This window comes from Narcine bancroftii, chromosome 8, assembly GCF_036971445.1.
Source record: "Narcine bancroftii isolate sNarBan1 chromosome 8, sNarBan1.hap1, whole genome shotgun sequence".
In the NCBI taxonomy this organism is placed as follows: Eukaryota; Metazoa; Chordata; class Chondrichthyes; order Torpediniformes; family Narcinidae; genus Narcine; species Narcine bancroftii.
In genome coordinates this window covers 61,312,004-61,335,124 of record NC_091476.1, presented here as the reverse complement: position 1 = coordinate 61,335,124, position 23,121 = coordinate 61,312,004, and the positions used below count along the sequence as shown (strand labels likewise).

Below are 23,121 nucleotides of genomic sequence, written 5' to 3'. Positions count from 1 at the left end.
TTGCTAATTCAGCAAGACTTGCATCTGCTTTCTGCTGTTAAATTAACTCATTCCTTGACGAAGAAACATCCTTGATCTCACAATTACCCTTCTCTTTCAAAAACATTTCAGAATCACCTGGCAAATCTCTGTCAACGAATTTCGTAGACATGGATCTTGTTACTGCACACACAGGATATATATCACAATTCTCATCCACCTCATCTTTCCTAGGCCTGCTTGTTAATCTCAAAACTGACCGAACTTTATCTTCTGCCAAATCATTCCCTATAGAATTGAGACCCCCTGCATAGGTAACTTTGAAATTACTCCGACCACATCAAGGTCCTTTAACTATGATTTTAACACTATTCTGTGAAGGGAAATCGACTCCACTTCAATTTCAACACCTTTTTTGATCAAAGTTGTCTGCCCTGTGTCATCAAGAGATAAAACTCCTTGTACTACAATGATTGTGCTGAACCAGTATCCCTAAGAATTTTAACTGGAACCTATGATTCTCCCTCCTTTACTGAAACAAAACCATCTGAAACAAAAGGTTTGAAAACATCCATGACACCCTTATTAGAATCTTTGCTCTGCCTAAATTCAACTGTTTGAATACATGTTTCTGGTAAAACCTTCTTTTCTTTTTTGTTTTTCAATACTAGACAATTTGCAATAACATGACCAGGTTTTTTACAAAAATTATACACAAATCCAGAAGTTCTATCCTTTCTAACCTTCTCTCCAGATTTAATTTCAGGCTTATTATTCCTGCTCCACATTAATCCCCTGAATAGGCTTATTACTTTGCTCCACATTAACTTTTTGAAAATGTCTACCATTTTGAGATGTATTTTTATGAATTAAAGCAAACTGATCTGCAAATCTAGCTGCATCCTGCCACGTAGCCAAATCTTTCTCATCCAAGTATAATTTAATCTCTTTCAGAACACACCTTTTAATTTCTTCAATCAAAATCAATTCTCTCAATCTTTTAAAATCATTATTTATTCCTTTGGAGGTGCACCAATGGTCAAACCATACAGATTTCTTCAAAGCAAAATCCAAAGAAGATTGATTTCATGTTTTTATCACACTCCTAAATTTTTGTCTGTATGCTTCAGGAACCAACTCATAAGCTTTCAAAACAGCTTCTTTAACTTCTTTGTGCAGTCAAGCTAAAGTATGCAATTTGTGTTTCTCCTTTCAATACACTTTGGAGCATCAAAGTCCATTTTTCTTTTGGCCATTTTGAGCTCTCAACAACCTTTTCAAAAAGCTGAAAATAGGATTCTATATCTCCCTCATCAAAAGGAGGCACAAGATTGACCTCTTTACTGGGCAAAAACCTCTCCCCAGGAGTTACATCCTCAGCTCTCTTTCTTTCCTCTCTATCAATTTTCATTCTCTCTAATTTAATCTGTCTTTCAGATTCCTCTGCCTGATATCTCCTCTGTTTTTCAGCTTCTTCCCTTTGCCTTTTAGCCTCTTCTCTTTGCCTTTTAGCTTTGTCTGCCTCATACTGTCTCTGTTTCTCAGCCTCTTCTATCCTCAATTTCTCCAATTCCAATTGGAACTCACCAGATCTATCCTCTGGAAAATATTCTAAGTCTTTCTGAACAAAATTACCCTCACATATAATATTTCACTATAATCCTCTGAATTTGTACTTTCCTCATCCAATATTTAACTTTTGTCAGTTTTAATGCCATCTTTACTTTTGGTTTTCAGCTCTGCAAGTGACGGTTCTGACAAAAATTTATCAACATCCATGGCTGCTGTTTTCCACACTCAAGCTTTAAATTAGCTTGGAAAAAAAAACCAACCAATTGAGTAATAACCATATAACCATATAACCACTTACAGCACAGAACAGGCCAGTTTGGCCCTACTAGTCCATGCCGTAACAAATCCCCACCCTCCTAGTCCCGCTGACCAGCACCCGGTCCATACCCCTCCAGTCCTCTCCTATCCATGTAACTATCCAGTCTTTCCTTAAATGTAATCAATGATCCCGCCTCGACCACATCTGTCAGAAACTCATTCCATATCCCCACCACCCTTTACATAAAGAAATTTCCCCTCATGTTCCCCTTACAATTTTCCCCCTTCAATCTTAAACCATGTCCTCTAGTTTGAATCTCCCCCACTCTTAATTGAAAAACCTATCCACGTTTACTCTGTCTGTCCCTTTTAAAATCTTAAACACCTCTATCAAATCCCCCTTCAATCTTCTACGCTCCAGAGAAAAAAAGCCCTAGTCTGCACAACCTTTCCCTGTAACTCAAACCTTGAAATCCTGTCAACATTCTCGTGAACCTTCTCTGCACTCTCTCTATTTTGTTTATATCTTTCCTATAATTTGGTGACCAAAACTGTACACAGTACTCCAAATTTGGCCTCACCAATGCCTTGTACAATTTCATCATATCCTCCCTACTCTTGAATTCAATACTCCGATTTATGAAGGCCAACATTCCAAATGCCTTCTTCACCACACCATCTACCTGAGTATCAGCCTTGAGGGTACTATTTACCACAACTCCTAAATCCCTTTGTTGCTCTGCACATCTCAATAGCCTACCATTTAATGCATATGACCTATTTAGATTTGCCTTTCCAAAATGTAACACCTCACACTTATCTGTATTAAATTCCATCAGCCATTTCTCAGCCCACACCTCCAGCCTTCCTAAATCACCTTTTAATCTACGGTAATCTTCCTCACTGTCCACAACACCACCAATCTTTGTATCATCCGCAAACTTGCTTATCCAATTCTCCACCCCTACTTCCAGATCGTTAATATATATAACAAACAATAGTGGACTGAGGACCAATCCCTGAGGAATTCCACTAGTCACCGGCCTCCAATTGGACAAACAATTTTCTACCACTACTCTCTGACACCTCCTATCCAACCATTGCTGAATCCATTTCACTACCTCCTCATTTATACCTAATACCTCCACCTTTTTTCCTAACCTTCTGTGGGGAACTTTGTCAAAACCTTTACTAAAGTCTAAATAGACAACATCCACAGCTTTCCCTTCATCAACCTTTTTTGTAACCCCCTCGAAAACCTCAATCAGGTTTGTCAAGCATGATCTACCCCTAACAAAACCATGCTGATTGCTCCCTAGCAATCCCTGTACCTCCAAATATTAGTAAATACCATCCCTCAGAACACTTTCCATCAACTTGCCCACCACAGACATCAGACTCATGGGCCTATAATTCCCAGGTTTACATTTAGACCCTTTCTTAAACAGCGGAACCACATGCGCCACCCTCCAATCCTTTGGCACTACCCCCGTGGCCAGTGACATCCTAAATATCTCTGTTAATGGCCCCAATATCTGCCCACTAGCCTCCCTGAGTGTCCTTGGGAATATTTTGTCCAGTCCCGGAGATTTATACACCTTTATCTTTTTCAACACAGCCATCACTACCTCCTCGGTTATCCTTATATGCTTCATTATCTCCCCACTACTTTTCTTTACCTCAACTGGTTCAATATTTTTTCCCTAGTGAATACCGAGGCAAAGAAATCATTCAAAATTTCCCCCATTTCCTCTGACTTCTCACTCAGCCTACCATCACTATCTACACAGGGTCCAATTTTATCCCTCACTAATCTTTTACTTTTAATGTACTTATAGAAACCCTTTGGATTTATTTTTCTCTGTCTGCCAAAGCCTCTTCGTGCCTTTTTTTGGCCTTTCTAATTTCTTTCTTAAGATTCCTTCTACACTCCTTGTAGTCCTCCTTCAAATTGTCAGCTCCCTGTTCTTTATACCTCTTGTACACCTCCCTTTTTCTCCTATCCAAATTTCCAATATTCCTCGAAAATCAAGCCTCCCTATGACTTCCAGCCTTTCCTTTGATCCTCACTGGGACATAACTACTCTGTACCCTCAAAATTTCTTTTTTGAATATCCTCCATTTTTCATTTACACCCTCACCTGAAAATATCCTGTCCCACTCAATACTCCCCAAATCCCTTCTTATTCCTTCGAAATTTGCTCTTCTCCAATCCAGAACCTCAACTTTAGGCCCCTCCTTGTTCTTCCCTAAAACTACCTTAAAACTAACAGAATTATGATCACTAGACCCAATTGGATCTCCAACATTAATGTCTGATACCTGACCTAGCTCGTTCCCTAACAGGAGATCCAGTATTACACTGTCCCAAGTCAGTTGTTCTACTAATTGATTCAGAAAAGAATCTTGAAAACATTTAACAAACTCTAGCCCCTCCAGCCCTCTAACTGTATGGGTATCCCAATCAATGTGAGGGAAGTTAAAATCTCCCATGATCACTACCTTATGATTCTCACACATATATGTTATCTCTCTACACATTTGTTCCTCTAGTTTTCTTGACCCATTTGGTGGTCTGTAATACACCCCTATTAGCACCCTTATGTTTCCTTCACCCCTCAATTCCACCCAAACAGCCTCACTGGACGATCCCTCCAGACCATCTTGCCACCTCACGGCAGTAATGTCCTCCTTAACAAGCAGAGCAACTCCTCCCCCTTTTTTACCCCCTGATCTACCACATCTAAAACAAATGTATCCTGGAATGTTAAGTTGCCAGTCCTGGCCCTCTTGTAGCCAGGTCTCACTAATTGCCACAATATCGTGACCCCAAGTATCTGTCCATGCTCTAAGCTCATCTACCTTGTTCACTATGCTTCTTGCATTAAAATATATGCATTTCAGAGAATGACCCTCACATACATTCTCTTTTCTACCTTCTACCCTAATCTCCATCCTACCTTTGTTTTTTTTTAAATTTTTTTTATTTTTCACACTATAAACCACATTGATCAAGATACATACATTTTCCTGTTCAAATATATAGTGTCGTTTTCTCACCCCCCCTCTTCCCATCCCACCCTCCCTACCTCCACTCCCATTCATTTAAAGTTCAGAATCAAAGATACATTAAACCCGTCAAACAATGTTGTCGCTCAATAAAAATAAACAAGAAATTCCACTGAGTCAATTCTTTTCATTCTCTTCACCTTCTGTCATTTTAGGTTGTAGATGTCCCCGGTAGGTTTTCTCTATTATGTTTCATGTATGGCTCCCATATTTGTTCAAATACTGTAATATTATTTCTTAAATTATATGTTATTTTTTCTAATGGAATACATTTATTCATTTCTATATACCATTGTTGTATTCTCAAGTTATCTTCTAATTTCCAGGCTGACATAATACATTTTTTTGCTACAGCTAGGGATATCCTAACAAATCTTTTTTGTGCATCATCCAAATCAAGTCCAAATTCTTTGTTTTTTATGTTACTTAGGAGGAAGATCTCTGGGTTTTTTGGTATATTGCTTTCTGTGATTTTATTTAATATCTGGTTTAGATCTTCCCAAAATTTTTTTACTTTCTCACACGTCCAGAGTGCATGAATTGTTGTTCCCATTTCCTTTTTACAGCGAAAACATCTGTTAGATACTGTTGGGTCCCATTTATTTAACTTTTGAGGTGTAATGTATAGCCTGTGTATCCAGTTATATTGTATCATACGTAACCTTGTATTTATTGTATTTCTCATAGTTCCTGAGCATAACTTCTCCCATGTTTCCTTCTTTATCTTTATGTTTAGATCTTGTTCCCATTTTTGTTTATTTTTACCATTTGTTTCCTCATTCTCCATTTCTTATAGTTTAATATACATGTTTGTTATAAATTTTTTGATTATCATTGTGTCTGTAATCACATATTCAAAATTACTTCCCTCTGGTATCCTCAGACTGCTTCCCAATTTGTCCTTCAAGTAGGATTTCAGTTGGTAGTATGCCAACACTGTATCATGAGTTATATTATACTTATCCTTCATTTGTTCAAAGGATAATAATTTATTTCCCGAAAAGCAATTTTCTATTCTTTTGATCCCTTTTTTCTCCCATTCTCTAAAGGAAAGGTTATCTATTGTAAAAGGGATTAGCTGATTTTGCGTCAGTATTAGTTTTGATAGTTGGTAATTTGTTTTATTCCTTTCTACATGAATCTTCTTCCAAATATTGAGCAGATGATATAATACTGGAGAATTCCTACGTTGTACCAATTTTTCATCCCATTTATATAATATATGTTCGGGTATCTTCTCCCCTATTTTATCTAGTTCTAATCTAGTCCAATCTGGCTTTTCCCTTGTTTGATAAAAATCTGATAGGTATCTTAATTGTGCGGCTCTATAATAATTTTTAAAGTTTGGCAGTTGTAAGCCTCCTTGTTTATACCATTCTGTTAATTTATCTAGTGCTATCCTCGGTTTCCTCCCTTTCCATAAAAATTTCCTTATTATTTTCTTTAACTCCTTGAATAATTTCTCTGTCAAGTGTATTGGCAATGCCTAAAATAGGTATTGTATCGTTGGGAAAATGTTCATTTTAATACAGTTTATCCTTCCTATTAGTGTTAGTGGTAAGTCTTTCCAATGCTCTAAGTCATCCTGTAATTTTTTCATTAGTGGATAATAATTGAGTTTATATAGATGGTCGAGGTTTTTATTTATTTGTATACCTAGTTATCGCATTGCTTCCATTTGCCATCTGAATGGTGATTCTTTTTTAAATTTTGAGAAATCCGCATTATTCATTGGCATTGCTTCACTTTTATTTGCGTTAATCTTGTATCCTGACATTTCTCCATATTCCTTCAATTTCTTATGTAATTCTTTTATTGATATTTCTGGTTCTGTTAAGTATACTATAACATCATCTGCAAATAAACTGATTTTATATTCCTTGTCTTTTATTTTTATCCCTTTTATTTTATTTTCTGTTCTTATCAGTTCTGCTAGTGGTTCTATAGCTAACACGAACAGTGAGGGAGATAGTGGACATCCCTGCCTTGTTGATGTGCTTAAGTTAAATTGTTTTGATATATATCCATTTACTGTCACTTTCGCTAATGGCCCCTTATATAATGGTTTAATCCAATTAATATATTTCTCCGGTAAGCTGAATTTTTGTAGTACTTTGAATAAATAATTCCATTCTACTCTGTCAAAGGCATTCTCTGCGTCTAAGACAACCGCTACTGTTGGAGCTTTATTTGTTGTGGTTGTGGTTTCGGGGCTAATGTTCTATGTGCTCTTTCTATTTCCATTTCTTCCTGTAATTCTGGTCTTCCTCGGACCCTGGGGATCCAATCTTTTATAAATTCTCTCATATTCTTGCCTTCTTCATCTTCCTTAAGGCCCACTATCTTTATATTATTTCTTCTATTATAATTTTCCATTATATCTATCTTCTGATCTAACAGCTCTTGTGTCTCTTTAACTTTTTTATTAGATTCTTCTAATTTCTTTTTTAAGTCCTCTACTTCCATTTCTACGGCTGTTTCTCGTTCTTCCACCTTGTCCACTCTTTTTCCTATATCTGACATGACCATCTCTAATCTATTCATTTTTTCTTCTGTACTTTTTATTCTTCTTTTTATTTCACTAAACTCTTGTGATTGCCATTCTTTTACTGATTCCATATATTCTTAAAAAAAAATGTATCCATTGTCTTGCCCTTCCCTTCTTCTTCCATTTCTCTGTGTTCTTCCTCTTCTTCTTCCTCTGGGTTGGTCATCTGTTGTTTCTTTGATTTCTTTTTAACATAACAATTACAGCACGGAAACAGGCCATTAGGCCCTTCTAGTCCGCACCGAACCAAACACCCCTTTCTAGTCCCACCTCCCTGCACAATGCCCATAACCCTCCATCTTCTTCTCATCCATTTACCTGTCCAACCTTTTCTTAAATAATACAATTGACTCCGCCGCCACTATTTCTCCCGGAAGATGATTCCACACAGCTACCACTCTCTGAGTAAAGAAGTTCCCCCTCATGTTACCTCTAAACCTCTGCCCCTTAATTCTTAACTCATGTCCTCTTGTTTTAATCTTTCCTCCTCTTAACGGAAATAGTCTATCCACATCCATTCTGTCTATCCCTTTCATAATCTTAAATACTTCTATCAAATCCCCTCTCAACCTTCTACGCTCCAAAGAATAAAGACCCAATCTGTCCAATCTCTCCCCATACTCCAGATGCTTAAACCCAGGCAACATTCTGGTAAACCTTCTCTGCACTCTCTCCACTCTGTTTATATCCTTCCTATAATTAGGCGACCAGAACTGCACACAGAACTTCAAATTAGGCCGCACCAACGTCTTATACAATCTCAACATCACCTCCCAACTCCTATATTCCATGCAATGATTGATAAAGGCCAGCATACTAAAAGCCTTCTTCACCACCCTATTCACGTGAGTTTCTACCTTCAGGGAACGATGTACCGTTACTCCTAAATCTTTCTGCTCTTCTGTATTCCTCAATGCTCTCCCATTTACCACATATGTCCTATTCTGATTCTTCTTACCAAAATGAAGCACCTCACACTTATCAGCATTAAATTCCATCTGCCATTTATCAGCCCACTTTTCTAAGCAGTCCAAATCCCTCTGCAATCCTTGAAAACCTTCTTCATTATCCACTATTCCACCTATCTTAGTATCGTCTGCATATTTACTAATCCAATTCACCACCCCATCATCTAGATCATTAATGTATATAACGAACAACAATGGGCCCAATACAGATCCTTGAGGCACACCACTGGTCACCGGCCTCCAACCTGACAGACAGTTATCCACTACCACTCTCTGGCCTCTCCCTTTCAGCCAATGTTCAATCCATTTGACTATCTTAAAATTTATACCTAAAGACTGCACCTTCCTAACTAACCTTCCATGTGGTACCTTATCGAAGGCCTTACTGAAGTCCATATAGACAACATCCACATTCCTAGTCACCTCTTCAAAAAAATTTTACTCTCTTCTTTCTTGTTCTCATTGTTTTCTATGTTCTCTTGTTGTTGTGCTGTAGCTGTCATTCTCAACTGTGGAGATCGACTCCTCAGCTGGTCCCCCCTCCCGTCAGTGTTTTTTTTGTCTAGCGCATCACGCATGCGCGACTCCTCGCGCATGCGTGGTTGCGCACTTTTGCTTGGCTCCCCGAGCCATTTTTGTAGTCCCGAGCTCGGGACTTCGACTGACCTGAGGGAGCGGGCTTCTCTCTCCACAGCGAGCCTCCTCGGACAGGTAAGGCCTTCACCTTTTTCTTCCGATGTCTTTTCTTCTTCTCTTCTTCCCGTTGCTTTCGACTTTTCTTTCTTCCTTGCCATTTTCTTCCCACCTTTACTTCCACTTTATTTTAATTTTCGTGTTTGTGCCTTTGCGTCTTCTCTATTTTTTTTAAACTTTTCGGAGAGGGCTGGAGTTCCCCGACCGGCCACTACTCCATCACGTGACTCCTCCCCTCCATCCTACCTTTGTTATCGTTTTTTATTCTTATCTAGGTGGCCATGCTCCCTTGACACTGCTCTCACACTCTGTTACCCACCCCCCTGCCAAACTCGTTTAAACCTTTCCCCACAGCTCTAGCAAATCTGCTTGCCAGCACATTGGTCCCCCTCCAGTTGAAGTGGAGTCCATCCCTTTTGTACAGGTCCGACCTTCCCCAGAAGAAATCCCAATGATCCAGAAATCTTATCCCTTGCCCCCTGCACCATCTCTTTAGCCACACATTCATTCTCCACATCCTCCTATTTCTACCCTCACTAGCGCGTGGCACCGGCAGCAATTCAGAGATTACTACCTTAGAGATCCTGCTTTTTAACTTCCTACCTAATTCCACATAATCCTATTTCAGGACCTCATCCCCACTTCTAGCTAAGTCATTGGTCCCCACATGGACCACGACTTCTGGCTGTTCTCCTTCCCCTTGCAGAATGCTATGTACTCGATTATAGATATCCCTGACCCTGGCACCAGGGAGGCAACATACCAACCTGGATCCCCAATCTTGTCCCATAAACCTTCCATCTGTCTCCCTGACTAACGAGTCCCCAACTACAAGTATCCTGTTCTTTTCCCTTCTGAACCCACAAAACTCATGTTCAATCGACTGGACGATTCCCCATAAAATGTTACGAGCCCAAAGGAGCCCAAAACCCAGCAGCAATAGACGTTCACCAAGACAAGTAGCTTTCAAAATAAAAGTTATTTTTAATCAACTTCAAACATGAAAATAGAATTAAACTAACTTATACTATTCTTCTTCTTTGGCTTGGCTTCGCGGACGAAGATTTATGGAGGGGGTAAAAAGTCCACGTCAGCTGCAGGCTCGTTTGTGGCTGACAAGTCCGATGCGGGACAGGCAAACACGATTGCAGCGGTTGCAGGGGAAAATTGGTTGGTTGGGGTTGGGTGTTGGGTTTTTCCTCCTTTGCCTTTTGTCAGTGAGGTGGGCTCTGCGGTCTTCTTCAAAGGAGGTTGCTGCCCGCCAAACTGTGAGGCGCCAAGATGCACGGTTTGAGGCGTTATCAGCCTACTGGCGGTGGTCAATGTGGCAGGCACCAAGAGATTTCTTTAGGCAGTCCTTGTACCTTTTCTTTGGTGCACCTCTGTCACGGTGGCCAGTGGAGAGCTCGCCATATAACACGATCTTGGGAAGGCGATGGTCCTCCATTCTGGAGACGTGACCCATCCAGCGCAGCTGGATCTTCAGCAGCGTGGACTCGATGCTGTCGACCTCTGCCATCTCGAGTACTTCGATGTTAGGGATGTAAGCGCTCTAATGGATGTTGAGGATGGAGCGGAGACAACGCTGGTGGAAGCGTTCTAGGAGCCGTAGGTGGTGCCGGTAGAGGACCCATGATTCGGAGCCGAACAGGAGTGTGGGTATGACAAGCGTATATAGTATACGCTTATACTATATACTAACCTAAATTACCCCCTTCTAATTCTAAGCGCATGTTTATGTAATGTGTGTGTAAATTTAAGAAAAGTTCTTTGGTTCACAGTTGAATTTCACTTCATGGTAACCTCTTCAAGCTACCACAGAGTTCCATTCCTTCCCCTATTTCAAGAGAAACATCAGACATATAGCACTTCCAGCCATCTACTGCTCTGGAACTTGCTTTCATTCGTTTCAAACAGTTTTCCCTGGATTGCACTTTTCAGTTACTTGTCAGTGTCCCACACACTACCTGACTGACTGACTGAGCTGTTAACTCAACACACTCTCTTTTCCAACTGAAACTCCAAAGAGAGCATGTGACTCATGTCTTGCAAAACCCCCACTTTCCTGAACAAAACAACAGGAGTTCTTTCTTCTGCTCCCATCTGTTGTTAGATAAACAAAATCCAGGAGTGACATTTCTATGAGCACTTTGCAGATACTGACAGACTCCAACAAGACAATGGTCAAGCATTTTATGAGGTCAATTCAATTAACACTTACTTGTGAAAGGTGCTTACATTCTCTTCAGTATTTCTTCAGTCTTTCAAATAAGATCTGTTTTAAAATGTGTGAATGTACGTGACCTACTCTAAATCTTATAAATTCTCCCCAAATATTAATATTGTTACACTCCATACACTTAGAATATTATGTTTAGTTCTGGTCACCTCTTAACAGGAAGGATGTAGAAGCTGTGGAGAGGGCGCAGAGGAGATTAACCTGGATGTTGCCTAGATTGGAAAATATCTCCTGTGAGGCAAGGTTAGCAGAGCTAGGGTTTTTCTCCTTGGAGCAATGCAGGATGAAAGGTGACTTAGTAAAGGTCTACAAGATTATGAGGCATAGATAAGGTAGACAGCCTGCACATTTTTCCCAGGGCAGGAATAGCAAACACCAGAGATCATCTGTACAAAGTGAGGGGAGGAATATTTATGGGATACATCAGGGTTAAGTTTTTTTCACACAGAGAATTGAGGGGGCCTGGAATGCGTGGCCAGGGGTGGTGGTGCAGGCTGAAACAATAGGGACAGTTAAGAGACCTTTAAGCAGGCACATGGATGAAAGAAAAATAAATATTTTTTAGGTATATATCAGTCAGCACAACATTGTGGTGCACTGTACATCATCCAGGATTCGAATGGCAGAGCAGACATGAGGGGCTGGAGACTGGGGCACTCACACAGAGTCATACAGCACAGAATCCCTCTGACCAACTTGGCCCACGGTGACCAGTGTTGTAATGACCTGACAAGGATAAGCAAGTTCAAGATCTGTTAAAGTCGGCCCGCACTGTAATAAACAGCAGAACCGATTAAGCTTACAACAGTTTCTTTATTTCACCTTGGTAACATATAACATAACATAACATAACAATTACAGCACGGAAACAGGCCATTAGGCCCTTCTAGTCCGCACCGAACCAAACACCCCTTTCTAGTCCCACCTCCCTGCACAATGCCCATAACCCTCCATTTTCTTCTCATCCATATACCTGTCCAACCTTTTCTTAAATAATACAATTGACTCCGCCGCCACTATTTCTCCTGGAAGATCATTCCACACGGCTACCACTCTCTGAGTAAAGAAGTTCCCCCTCATGTTACCTCTAAACCTCTGCCCCTTAATTCTTAACTCATGTCCTCTTGTTTTAATCTTTCCTCCTCTTAACGGAAATAGTCTATCCACATCCACTCTGTCTAGCAGGAGTAATAAAGAGTTTAGTAACTCGTTCACTACACTGAGAGCATCGGAGTGTTCATTACAAGTACAATGAGTCTGCATGAGACCCTTATAAGTTTTACATGAGTTACTCACAGCTGGAAATGTTGTGTCTAGAAATGTTTGGGAAATGTCAGAATGCCCTTCACTCAAGCTATTGACATTCTTGTGGAGTTGGCTACTATTTCACACGGAAGGTCATGTTAAGAAAACAATTATGTTCCCATTGTATTTTCTCACCTAATTAATTAATTAACCCTTTGTTAAGCATATTCATTTAACTTATTCTTTCACAGATCAAGTTCAAGTTTATTATTGTCCTGCAACAGTATAAGTACAACTGGACAAAACAATGTTCTTCACTCCTTGGTGTAAAAACGTGCAAACTAGTAGTCTCAGAGAGTTTGTATGAGCAGTTCATCAGTCGTTCAGCAGTGGGAAGAAGCTGCTTCTCACCCTGCTGTTTCTGGCTCTGATTCTCCTGTATTTCTCTCTTGACAGGAGTAGCTGGAATTGTAAGATGGGATAGTAGGGGTCCTTAATGATCCTTGTTGATCATCGTCGATTCGGAGGAGACCTCAGTGATTCTCTGTGGCACTCTTGTGATCCTGTAGATTGACCTCCGATCTAACGATCAACAGCGGGGGTGGACACCAAGGCCATTTCTTGCCAGACCTCTTTGTCACCATTTTTTGACACATAGAATGTAAAAGGTTGGCCACCCCTCACCTTCAGCAACTGTACCATACTGTGATGCAGCCGGCCAGGATGTTCTCGATGGAGTTCCTGCAGAAAGTCAACAATAGGAGGGTGGCCTTGCCCACCTTCTCAGGAAGTGCAGTGTCTGTTGTGCCTTCTGGACAAGATCACACAAAACCACCAAGTTCTCTTTTGGTTCATTAGTGCTATCCACCTCACAGATAGTGCTGTGGTTTCAACTGGAGGAGTGCAAGTTGCATAGTGAACTTTCCAGCACTGCCACTCATCAGCAAAGACGGCTGCTGGAGGAACTCAGCAGGGAAACGCAAAAAAAACTTCAGGTCTTGAGCAAATGCCAGCAGGTCAAGCAACGCCCATGGGTGGAAGTGGTCAGTGCAATGCATAAATGTGCTGGAGAAACTCAGCAGGTCACCTCACGCAGCATCCACTGGAAACAAAGAGAAACCAATGTTTCTCCCCTTCCTGATTCTCTGTCTCCATCTCGGGAGACAAGCTTTCCACCAACATATTACAAACCCACTAACACCCACAACTAACTTGGCTGAACTTCCTCATACCCTGTCCCCTGCAAGGATTCTATCTCTTTCTCTCAATTTCTCCATCTCCGCCGCATCTGCTCCCAAGATGAGATCTTCCAGTCCGGATCTTCTGAAATGTCTGCCTTCTTCCAGAAACGTGGAATTCCCTCCATTACCTTCAAGTCAGCCCTCACCCACATCTCCTCCATTTCCCGTACATCTGCCCTGACCCTTTCTGCCTCCAGCCCTAACCCTAACCCCTTATCCTCACCTACCACCCCACCAAGCCTCCATATCTCATACCTCTGGAATTTCTGACAGACAACAAGATCCCACTACCATCCCCTCTCCTCCCCTCTCTGCCTTCCACAGGGACCGCTCCTCCCGAGACACCTTCATGCATGCATCCCTCCCCTCCAATCGCACCCCCCAGCACCTTCCCCTGTGGCCGCAGGAGGTGCCACACTTGCGCCCACACCTCCTCCCTCACCACAAACTGGAGCCCTAAGCAGGGCTTTCAAGTGAAGCAACCCTTCACTTGTGTCTCCGCAGGACTGATTTACTGCATCCAATGCTCCCTACGTCGGAGGAGCTGGGAGCAGATTAGGAAATTGTTTCGCTGAGCACCTTCACTCCATCTGCACCAGTGACAGAGACCTCCCAGTGGCCAACCATTTCAGTTCTGCGTCACACTCCCATACTCATGTCTGTCCATGGCCTTGTGTACTATCCCCACCAAGACCATCCGTAAATTGGAGGAACAACATCTTATTTTTCGTCTGGGTACTTTCCAGACAGATGGCATTAACATAAACTTTACCAGTTTCTGCTAACCTGCTCTCCTCTTACCCCCTCTCCCCTTCCTTTTCAGCTTTTCCAGTTCTTCTCCCTCCCTTCCCCTTGCTTGCTCCTGTCCCCTCCCTCCTTTCTCCACCTATCACATTCTGACTTTGCAACCACCCTTCCCCTCCTACTCCTGCTGACATTTTCCCATACCTTGATGAAGGGGTCAAGCCCGAAATGTCGGTTATGAATTTTTACCTTATATAAAGGACACTGCTTGACCTGCTTGTGTTTCCCCAGCTTTGTGTTTTTACTTAAACCAATGTTTCAGGCCCAGGCACTTCATCAGATTTGAGCAAAAACAGGTTCAATGTCTGAATGAAAGGGGTGGGGGGGGAGTTGGAGGAGAGGAGAAAGGAACTGGAGGACAAGCACAGGCTATTGGCTCAAAGGTTTATCCTTTATTGAAGGGGAGATATCAAGGGGTGAATAAAATAGGGAGAGGCTAAGAGGTGATAGAATATTGGCGAGAAGATGGGAGGTAGAATGCTTCTGGTGTCTGCTCCAAAGTCAAGCTCAAACATCAGGCTTCGTCTCATCCACTCCGGTTGGAGGCGATTTGGGCAGAGTGTCCCCAAGAAGCAGGGGTTGGTCACTGACATTTAAGAGGAGGAAGCCATGGAGCTGTCGAGGAAGCACAATGGGTTAGTTATGTGGCATGGTGAAAGGGGGCTGGGCCGAATAGGGCAGCCTTGATCTTCATATTCTTCATCAGTGTCAGGAAATGCAGAAGGGTTGGCAGGAAGGCGCGCTTAGTTGAGGATGAGGTCAAGAGATAAGGAATGAATCTGGGTGGAGATTAAATTTAAAAGTTTAAAATTTAGACATGCAGCATAGAGACAAGCCCTTTCAACCCACAAGCCCCTGCCTCCCAATTGACCTATGTCTTGAACGGTGGGAGGAAACCCACACAGAACATAGAAACTCCTTACAGACAGCGCAGGATTTGAACCCCGATCGTTGGTGCTGTAACAGCATTTCTCTAATTGCTAAGCTAACCGTGCTACCTTGGATATAGGAATAGTAAAGAGAAAAAGAAATTATTGGGAGTTATAGGCCACCAAATAATAGAGTCAATAAGCCATCTGATGCATGTAAGAACGGCAGTTCTAATGGGGGACTTAAACTTGCACAGATTGAGCAAATCATGTCGATCAAAGCAGTCTTCATAAAATGCCTCTGTGATAGCTTTCATGTTATTGAACCTCAGTGAGCATAACAAGAAAGTCTGCAGGCACTGTGATTGTAATAAATGGACAAAGGTGCTGGTGAAACTCAGCAGGTCCCTCGGCAAAAATGTATTACCTATGAGGACCTGAGCACTTCAGCAAGGTGTGAGCAAAAAGGAAACAGGTGCCTGAATAAAAAAAGGCTGGGGGAGGGGGGGATGGAGGGAAGAAGGGGCAAGGGGGAGGAGTACAGTCCAACAGGCAAGAAGCCACAGGTGGACACGGATAGGGCAGAAGAGAAATGCTGAGAAGTGATTAGGAGAGTTCAGTGAATGTAGAGCTGGAGGAAAGGAGACATAATTGGGTTTTTAAGCTCAAAACCCTCCCGTTTATTAAAAAAAAGGCAAATTTACCTTTTCTGCCGACGACCGAAAATGCAGATGGTGCAAATGGTGCTCTTATGCAGGGTGAATCGCGAGCCGGCTTCTGAAGCTGAAGGAGCTGGGATGAATAGCGTTGCCTGCCACTGTGGTGACATGCATACATACGTGCCGGGAAGGGAAAGCGGCCTGTGCTGAAAATGACGACCGAAGAACATGTATGAACGCTAGTGGAGATCTGTGCAAGCAGTCTTCGGGCTCAAGGAAATTTTCTGCGCAACATAATTGCCTTGTTCTTTAAAATTCGCGCTCTTGGTTTGCGGGCTGTCAGTGGCATCACGATGTCATCAGCCCTCCCCTTTGGAGCCGCATTCAATGGTAATTCTTTTACGGGGAGGTGGAGCAACTTCGCTCCACCTCTGAGTCTATCCCCCTAGGGAGAGGGAGCATGGAGCAAGTTGGACCAGTCAATCCTCCTTTGGACCTTTTATGGAGGTAAGTGAAGCGATTTAAAGGGAGAGGAAACCTGTCTTTACAAATCACAAATTTTCACTATAAAAGGGCCTCTAGAGATAGGAGGGGAAAGAAAGAGAGAGAGAGAGAGAGAAAGAGAGAGAGAGAGAGAGAACTGGAGGTCAGTTTGAATGCCCTCTGGTTGGAAGGCACCCAGACACAATACGAGATGTTGAAATGAGGTGTTCCTTCTTGTCATCATTCAACCAGATGTCATTAACATCGACTTCTCTGGTTTCTGTTGCCCCCCCCCCGGCCCTTCACCTCCCTGTCATATAGAAACATAAATCCTTCAAAACATACCAGGGGTTGTAGGTCAATTGGGTGTAATTGGACAGCATAGGCTTGTGGGCTGAAATGGCCTGTTACCGTGCTGAATGTCTAAATAAATAAATAAATATCTTTCGCCAGAGACGAGTGAATCTGTGGAATTCTCTGCCCAAGAGAGCAGTAGATGCTGCCTCCTTGATAGATTTCCGGCAGAAAGATTTTTGCATAGTAGGGGAATTAAGGATAATGGGTGAGAGAGGTGGAGTAGTTCAGCTGTGATCTTATTGAGTGGCGGATCAGGCTCGATGGGCCGGATGGCCAACTCCAGCTCCTGTTTCTTGTGAAAAAGGTTTGTTCAACCTTTCTCCATCACAAGAGCTCTATATCCTTTCAAACTCACATGGTTTGAGATAAATACATTGTCTCGCATTGCCACAGGAAAGATCCGTGCAGCACATTTCTGGGAAATGAAACTGGGATGTCTGAATCATAGTTCAGTTCATTTGCCCTCTGATGTTTGTTGATATTTTTAATCAGAATGTTGCAAAGATGCTGGCCACAGCAAGTTACAAAATAAGCCAAATGTGAACAGCAATTGAACATGGGTCAATTGGTCCTAAGTGATGGGTGGACGCAGTTTGAAACGCTGCAGTGAGCACTGAGACTTTGGGCGTGGACCTGGGTGGATCTTGGTGGTGGCAGGTACGGTTGGCATAGTGGTTAGCACAGCGCAATTACAGAGCCAGCGACCCGGGTTTGAATCCAGTGCTGTCTGTGAGGGTTTTCACTGGGTCCTCTGGTTTCCTTCCACCCTCCAAAACATGTTGTAAAAACACAAAGCTGGAGAAACTCAGCAGGTCAAGCAGGGGCCTTTATGTAGCAAAGGTAAAAATGCGTAACCAATGTTTTGGGCTAGTTGGGGTATTTAGGAGGTGCTGGAGCATCTAGAGAAACTCATGCAGACACGGGGAGAACATACAAACTCTTTACAGACGGCGCTGGGTTCGAACACAGATCACTGACACTGTAATAGTGTTGTACTAACTGTGCTGCCCTTTCTTCCTACTGTCTTGTCAACTCTTCCCAGATTGTGCCACTCTTCTACACACTAAAGGCAAGAAGTAGTGGCCAGTAGTTAGCTTTAGGTGCTTGGGAGTGAATATCCCCGGTGACCTATCTGGACCAACCATAGCGACATGTCTCTGCCTCCAGCCACCATCACGTCAACCTTCTGCAGGAGCTCTATCAAGAGCATCACAGTGTGGGTATTGTTGCAGAGAAATGAATTGGAGGAAAATCCACAGGATCATGAGAGTGGCAAAGAGTGTCCTGGCAACACACCTGCCCCAAAACTATATCGCTGCAATCTACCAGGATTGTGCCTGAGGAGGGAATGCAACATCACTGAGGACTCCTCTCATCCTGCATACAGCGTCTTTCAGCTGCTCCCATCGGGGAAGTGATACAGGAGAATCAGAGCCTGTACTGCAAGGTTAAAGAACAGCTACTTCCCACAGGCAGTGAGAATGCTGAATGACCAAAGGAAATGCTCATACTAAGCAGCTGAGACTTTCATATTCATGAAACAATATCTATCTATTTGTCTGCATTTTTTGTATTGTTTGTATGTGTGTTACGTTTGGTTGTGTGTCTGCATGTTTTCCACCGAGGTGGTGAACGCTGTTTCGTCGAGTTGCATGTGAGCAATCAGATGACGATAAACTTGACGATGTCGAGAAAGGGTGCCATCTACTTCCCTAGAAGGCTGTGGAAGTTTGGCAATGACCACACCCCCTGGCCCCCCTCCACTGACCGCCCCCCCCAGCCTTCAACTGCCCAAAATTTCCCTCTCCATCCCCCCACCCCCGATGACTCCATCAAAACTTCCCACTGCCTTGGCCAAGATCTCTTTGCTCTCCTCCCATCAGGAAAAAGGTTCAAGAGTGGGAGATCATGCAGCAACATTTTCCCTGCAGACATCAGGCTCTTGAATGAACCTCACAATAGTCCAGAAACAACTTGTCCGCGCTGAACAACATGCTCTCTCGCTTTAGTCCCACAGACCCTCATTTGGCTCATTACCACTTCAATCACCTCCCACCAGTGTTCTTTAAAGGCATCGAATGTTCCTGCCTCCACCATTTGCAAGTCATTCCAACTAGCCTCTGTCCCCTCCTGCCTTTTCAAAGGCAAACAGAGTCAGTAGGTTAATTGGTCATACTGGTGTATTTGGGTGGCGTGGGCCGGAAGGGACAATTACCGTGCTGTATCTCCAAATGAGAAGAGAAAACAATTCAAGACTTAATCCAGAAATATTTTTCTTTTTAATAGTGATTAATATTTACTTTCTTTCAGTCAATGAAGAGACCCCTTTCACTGACTGTGTAAGTATCGACATTATGTTTTGCAATGTCTCATGAAAACCCTGGCCACGGCTTTTGCCAATAATTGTGGCGTACACTTGTTTCTAAAATGTGAAATTGGCCGGGTTAATACAAGATAAAGACAATTTCACTTCCCTTCCAAACAGGGAAATGGCAAAGAGCAATTCCTTCTCTTGTCTGGGCTTCCCCCAGATATTTCTTAAAAGGGTGGGAATTCTGATCATGAGGCAGTGTTGCCGCAAGAAAAAGTGGAAGAGGCAGAGTTGAGGAATCGATGTACAAAATAAACTGCTGTGGTCTAACTAGGCTTTGGTTTACAGGCACCTCTTCGATTCCATGATCCCTGGAAGGTGGGTTTTGGCTTAACAACAAAATCTTTCAACCAGAAAGGACCTCTTAGAGGCCGCCACTTCAATTCCACTTCTCGTTCCCACACTTGCCTCATGTAGTGCCAGGTTGAGCAAACCCTAAACTGGAGGGTTAAACTCTAAACCTTGCAAAAACAAAAAAATGCAGTAAAACTCAGCAGATTCTGGAGTGTTAATTTTAATTTTTAAAATTTTGACATATAGCATGGTAACAGGCCATTTTGCCCCAAGAGCCTGTGCCACCCAATTTACACCCAATTAACCTACAGCCACGGTATGTTTTGAAGATTGGGAGGAAACTGAAGCCTCCAAGGAAAACCCACGCAAACACGGAAAGAATGTACCCACTCCTTACAGACAGCGCAGGATTTGAACCCTGGTCCCAATCGCTGGTGCTCTGAAGGCCTGAGTTGTGCTAACTGCTACGCCAACTATGCTGAACCCATCGTCGTGAGAAAAAAGCAGGCGGACGCCTGAATAGAAAGGCTGCGGGAAAAGGGAAGAAAGGCCAGGGGGAGAATCATAGGCCAATAGGAAAAAGGTGATAATTGAACATGGACAGAAGAGAATTGATCAGGGGAAGGGGGTGGCTCTGTGAATGCAGAGCTAAAGGAGACAGAGAGATAGAGAAAGAGAGGAACTGGGAGGGGAGGGCTAACTTAAACCGGAGAAGTTGACATTTTGTAGAGTGCCCAGACAGAAAATGAGGTCTTTGCAGGTGGTCTTAGTCTGGAAGAGCTTGAGTCCACGGTTGGGGTAGAAATGGGGCAGGGAATTGAAATGGGTGGCCACTAGGAAATCCCCACTTTTGCGATGAACAGAGCTGAGGTGCTCAACGAGACAATATCCCTGTCTGCATCCAGACTCTTAGACGTAGAAGAGACCGCAACGGCTACAATGTGTGAGATTTGTCAGTTGATTGGTGTATTTGAGTAGCACGAGCTACAGGCCAGAAAGGCCTGTTACTGTGCTGTGTCTAAATTTTAATAATTTATATTTAGAATCAATATTGACGAAAAACCATAAGATGTAGGAGCAGAATTAGGCCATTCAGTCCATTGAGTCCACCCTGCTATTCTGTCATGGATGATTTATTATCCTTATCAGCCCCATTTTCCTGCCTTTTCTCTGATAAGACCATAGGATGTCCAATTTCTGGTTAACCCCCCTCCACCCATCTTAATTCCCTTTGCCCTCTCGCTTTTCCTTATCTCTTTGGCCACTTATCCTCCTCTTTCACTTCACCTTCCTGACACCCACATATTCCTCCCCATCCACTTCCTCCTATCAATGTGCTCCATTCTCAACCCTCTGCCCCTTCCTCCATCCCCTCTTCACAACTTTTGTTCCCCTTCACTTGGTTGGGGGGGGGGGGCGGGGAGGTAGGGTCCAAAGTGAAGAGGCAGAGGATGAGGTGTTTGGTGCACAAGTCGGGAAAGCTGGTAGATAGGGTAAAATTGCAGCCAATAGGATGCATTGCAATGCAACAGAGACACAGTCAAAAGTAACAAAGGGCTAAAAATGGGGGTGGCCAACCTTTTAATTTTTAATTTAGACATACAGCAGGGTAACAGGTCATTTTGGCCCATGATTGGGCAGCACAGACTCGTGGGCTGAAATGTTCTATTACCGTGCAGTATGTCTAAATTAAAAATTAAAAGGTTGGTCACCCCTGGGCTAAAGGTTTTTTATTTAACTGCACATTGCATAAGAAATCAAGTGGATGACTTTGTAGTACAGCTGCAGCTTGGCAAGTATGATATTGTGACCATCATGGAGTCATTGGTAAAGAATGGATGTCCAAGGATACACAGTGCATTAAAGGATAGGCAGGTAAGCAGAGGGTCTGGCATGGTTCTGTTGGAAAGGAACAACATTAAGCCATTAAAAAGAGGTGACATAGGATCAGAAAATATAGAATCGTTGTGGGTTGAGGAAAGAAATGGCAAGGGTAAAAAGACACTGTTGGCAGTTATATTCAGACCTCCAAACAGTATCCAGTGTGTGGACAAGAAATTACAAGAGTAAATCGAAAAGGTGTGTCAGAAGGGCAATATTCTGTAGTCATGAGGGATTTTAACATGCAAATAGAACGGGGAGACCAGGTTGGGACTGGATCTCAAGAGAGAGAATTTGTGGAAAGCCTATGAGATGACTTTTTAGAGCAACCTGTTGATGAACCCACAAGGGCATCGACTGCACTGGATTGGGTCTTATATAATGCACTAGAAGAGATTATCAAGCTTAGAGTAAAGGAACTATTCGGGGGCAGTGATCACGATGTAATTGAGTTCAATTTGAGATTTAACGAGGAGAAACTAAAATCAGAAGTGTTGCTATTTCAGTGGAATGAATGGAATTGGAGTGGCATGAGAGAGAAACTGGCCAAAGTAGATTGGAAGGGGCCACGTTTAGGGAAGAATGGGTGAAGTTTCTGCAAGAAATGGGGAGGGTGCAGGATAAATACAGACCAAAAAAAGAGGAACTATTCAAATGGAAAAATCTCACAACTTTGCCTGACGAGGGAAGTCAAAGCCAATGTGAAAGCAAAAGAGAGTGCAAACCAGGAAGCAAGAATTATTAGGATTGGAAAGTTTTTTAAAAAAAAACTTGCTTCAGGTGACTAAAAGAGCTCAAAAGGGGGGAATAGATGAAGTATGAAAGTCGGCTACCAAATGATATCAAAGAGTAAAAGAGAGGTAAGACTGTAGAGAGGACCACTAGAAAATGACACTGGAGAAATAATAATGGGAGACAAGGAGATGGCAGAGGAACTAAATATTTTGCATCAGTTTTTACTGTGGAAGACAAACCAGGTGGAATTCTTTGAAGAAGCTATAAACAGGGTAGACCAGAATCAGAATTTATCATTATGAAATTCTGTGTTTTGCGGCGATAAGAGATGTTGTGTATTTGGATTTTCAGAAGGCCTTTCACAAGAGGCCACATATGAGGCTACTTACCAAGATTAGAGCCCATGGTATACCAGGTAGAGCATTAACTGATTGGCAGGAAGCAGAGTGTTGGAATTCAAGGATCATATTCTGGTTGGTTGCTGGTTGCCAGTGGTGCTCTGCAGGGGTCGGGGTTGGGTTTTATGTTGTATGTTAATGATTTAGATTATGGAATGAATGGCTTTGTGGCCAACCTTTCAAATTATATGATGGTAGGTGGAGGAGGAGATAGTGTTGAAACAGAGAGGCTGCAGAAGGACAGACAGATGAGGAAAATGGGCAGAGAAGTGCTGGAAAGTGCATTTTGGTAGAAAAACATAAATGGGCAGGCAACTTTTGAAAGGGGGAGAAAATTGAAAGTACCCAGATGCAAAGGGACCTGGGAATTCTTCATTTCAAGAAGAATAGCAGGGATGTTGAGGTTTTATAAGGCACTGGCGAGGCTTCACTTGGAGTATTGTGAACAGTTTTGGGCT

The 23,121-nt window shown here is 42.6% G+C and overlaps 1 protein-coding gene across 7 annotated transcripts in view; it reads left to right on the top strand.

Annotated features, from left to right (window-relative positions):
- Positions 1-23,121, top strand: part of LOC138741763 (membrane-anchored junction protein) — a 204,299-nt gene that overhangs the window by 60,405 nt on the left and 120,773 nt on the right. For all 7 annotated transcript variants that reach the window (XM_069896050.1, XM_069896051.1, XM_069896049.1 and 4 more), the window contains exon 6: positions 19,295-19,323. In XM_069896050.1, the coding sequence (XP_069752151.1) occupies positions 19,295-19,323 (29 nt within the window). The remainder of the gene's footprint in view (positions 1-19,294; positions 19,324-23,121) is intronic.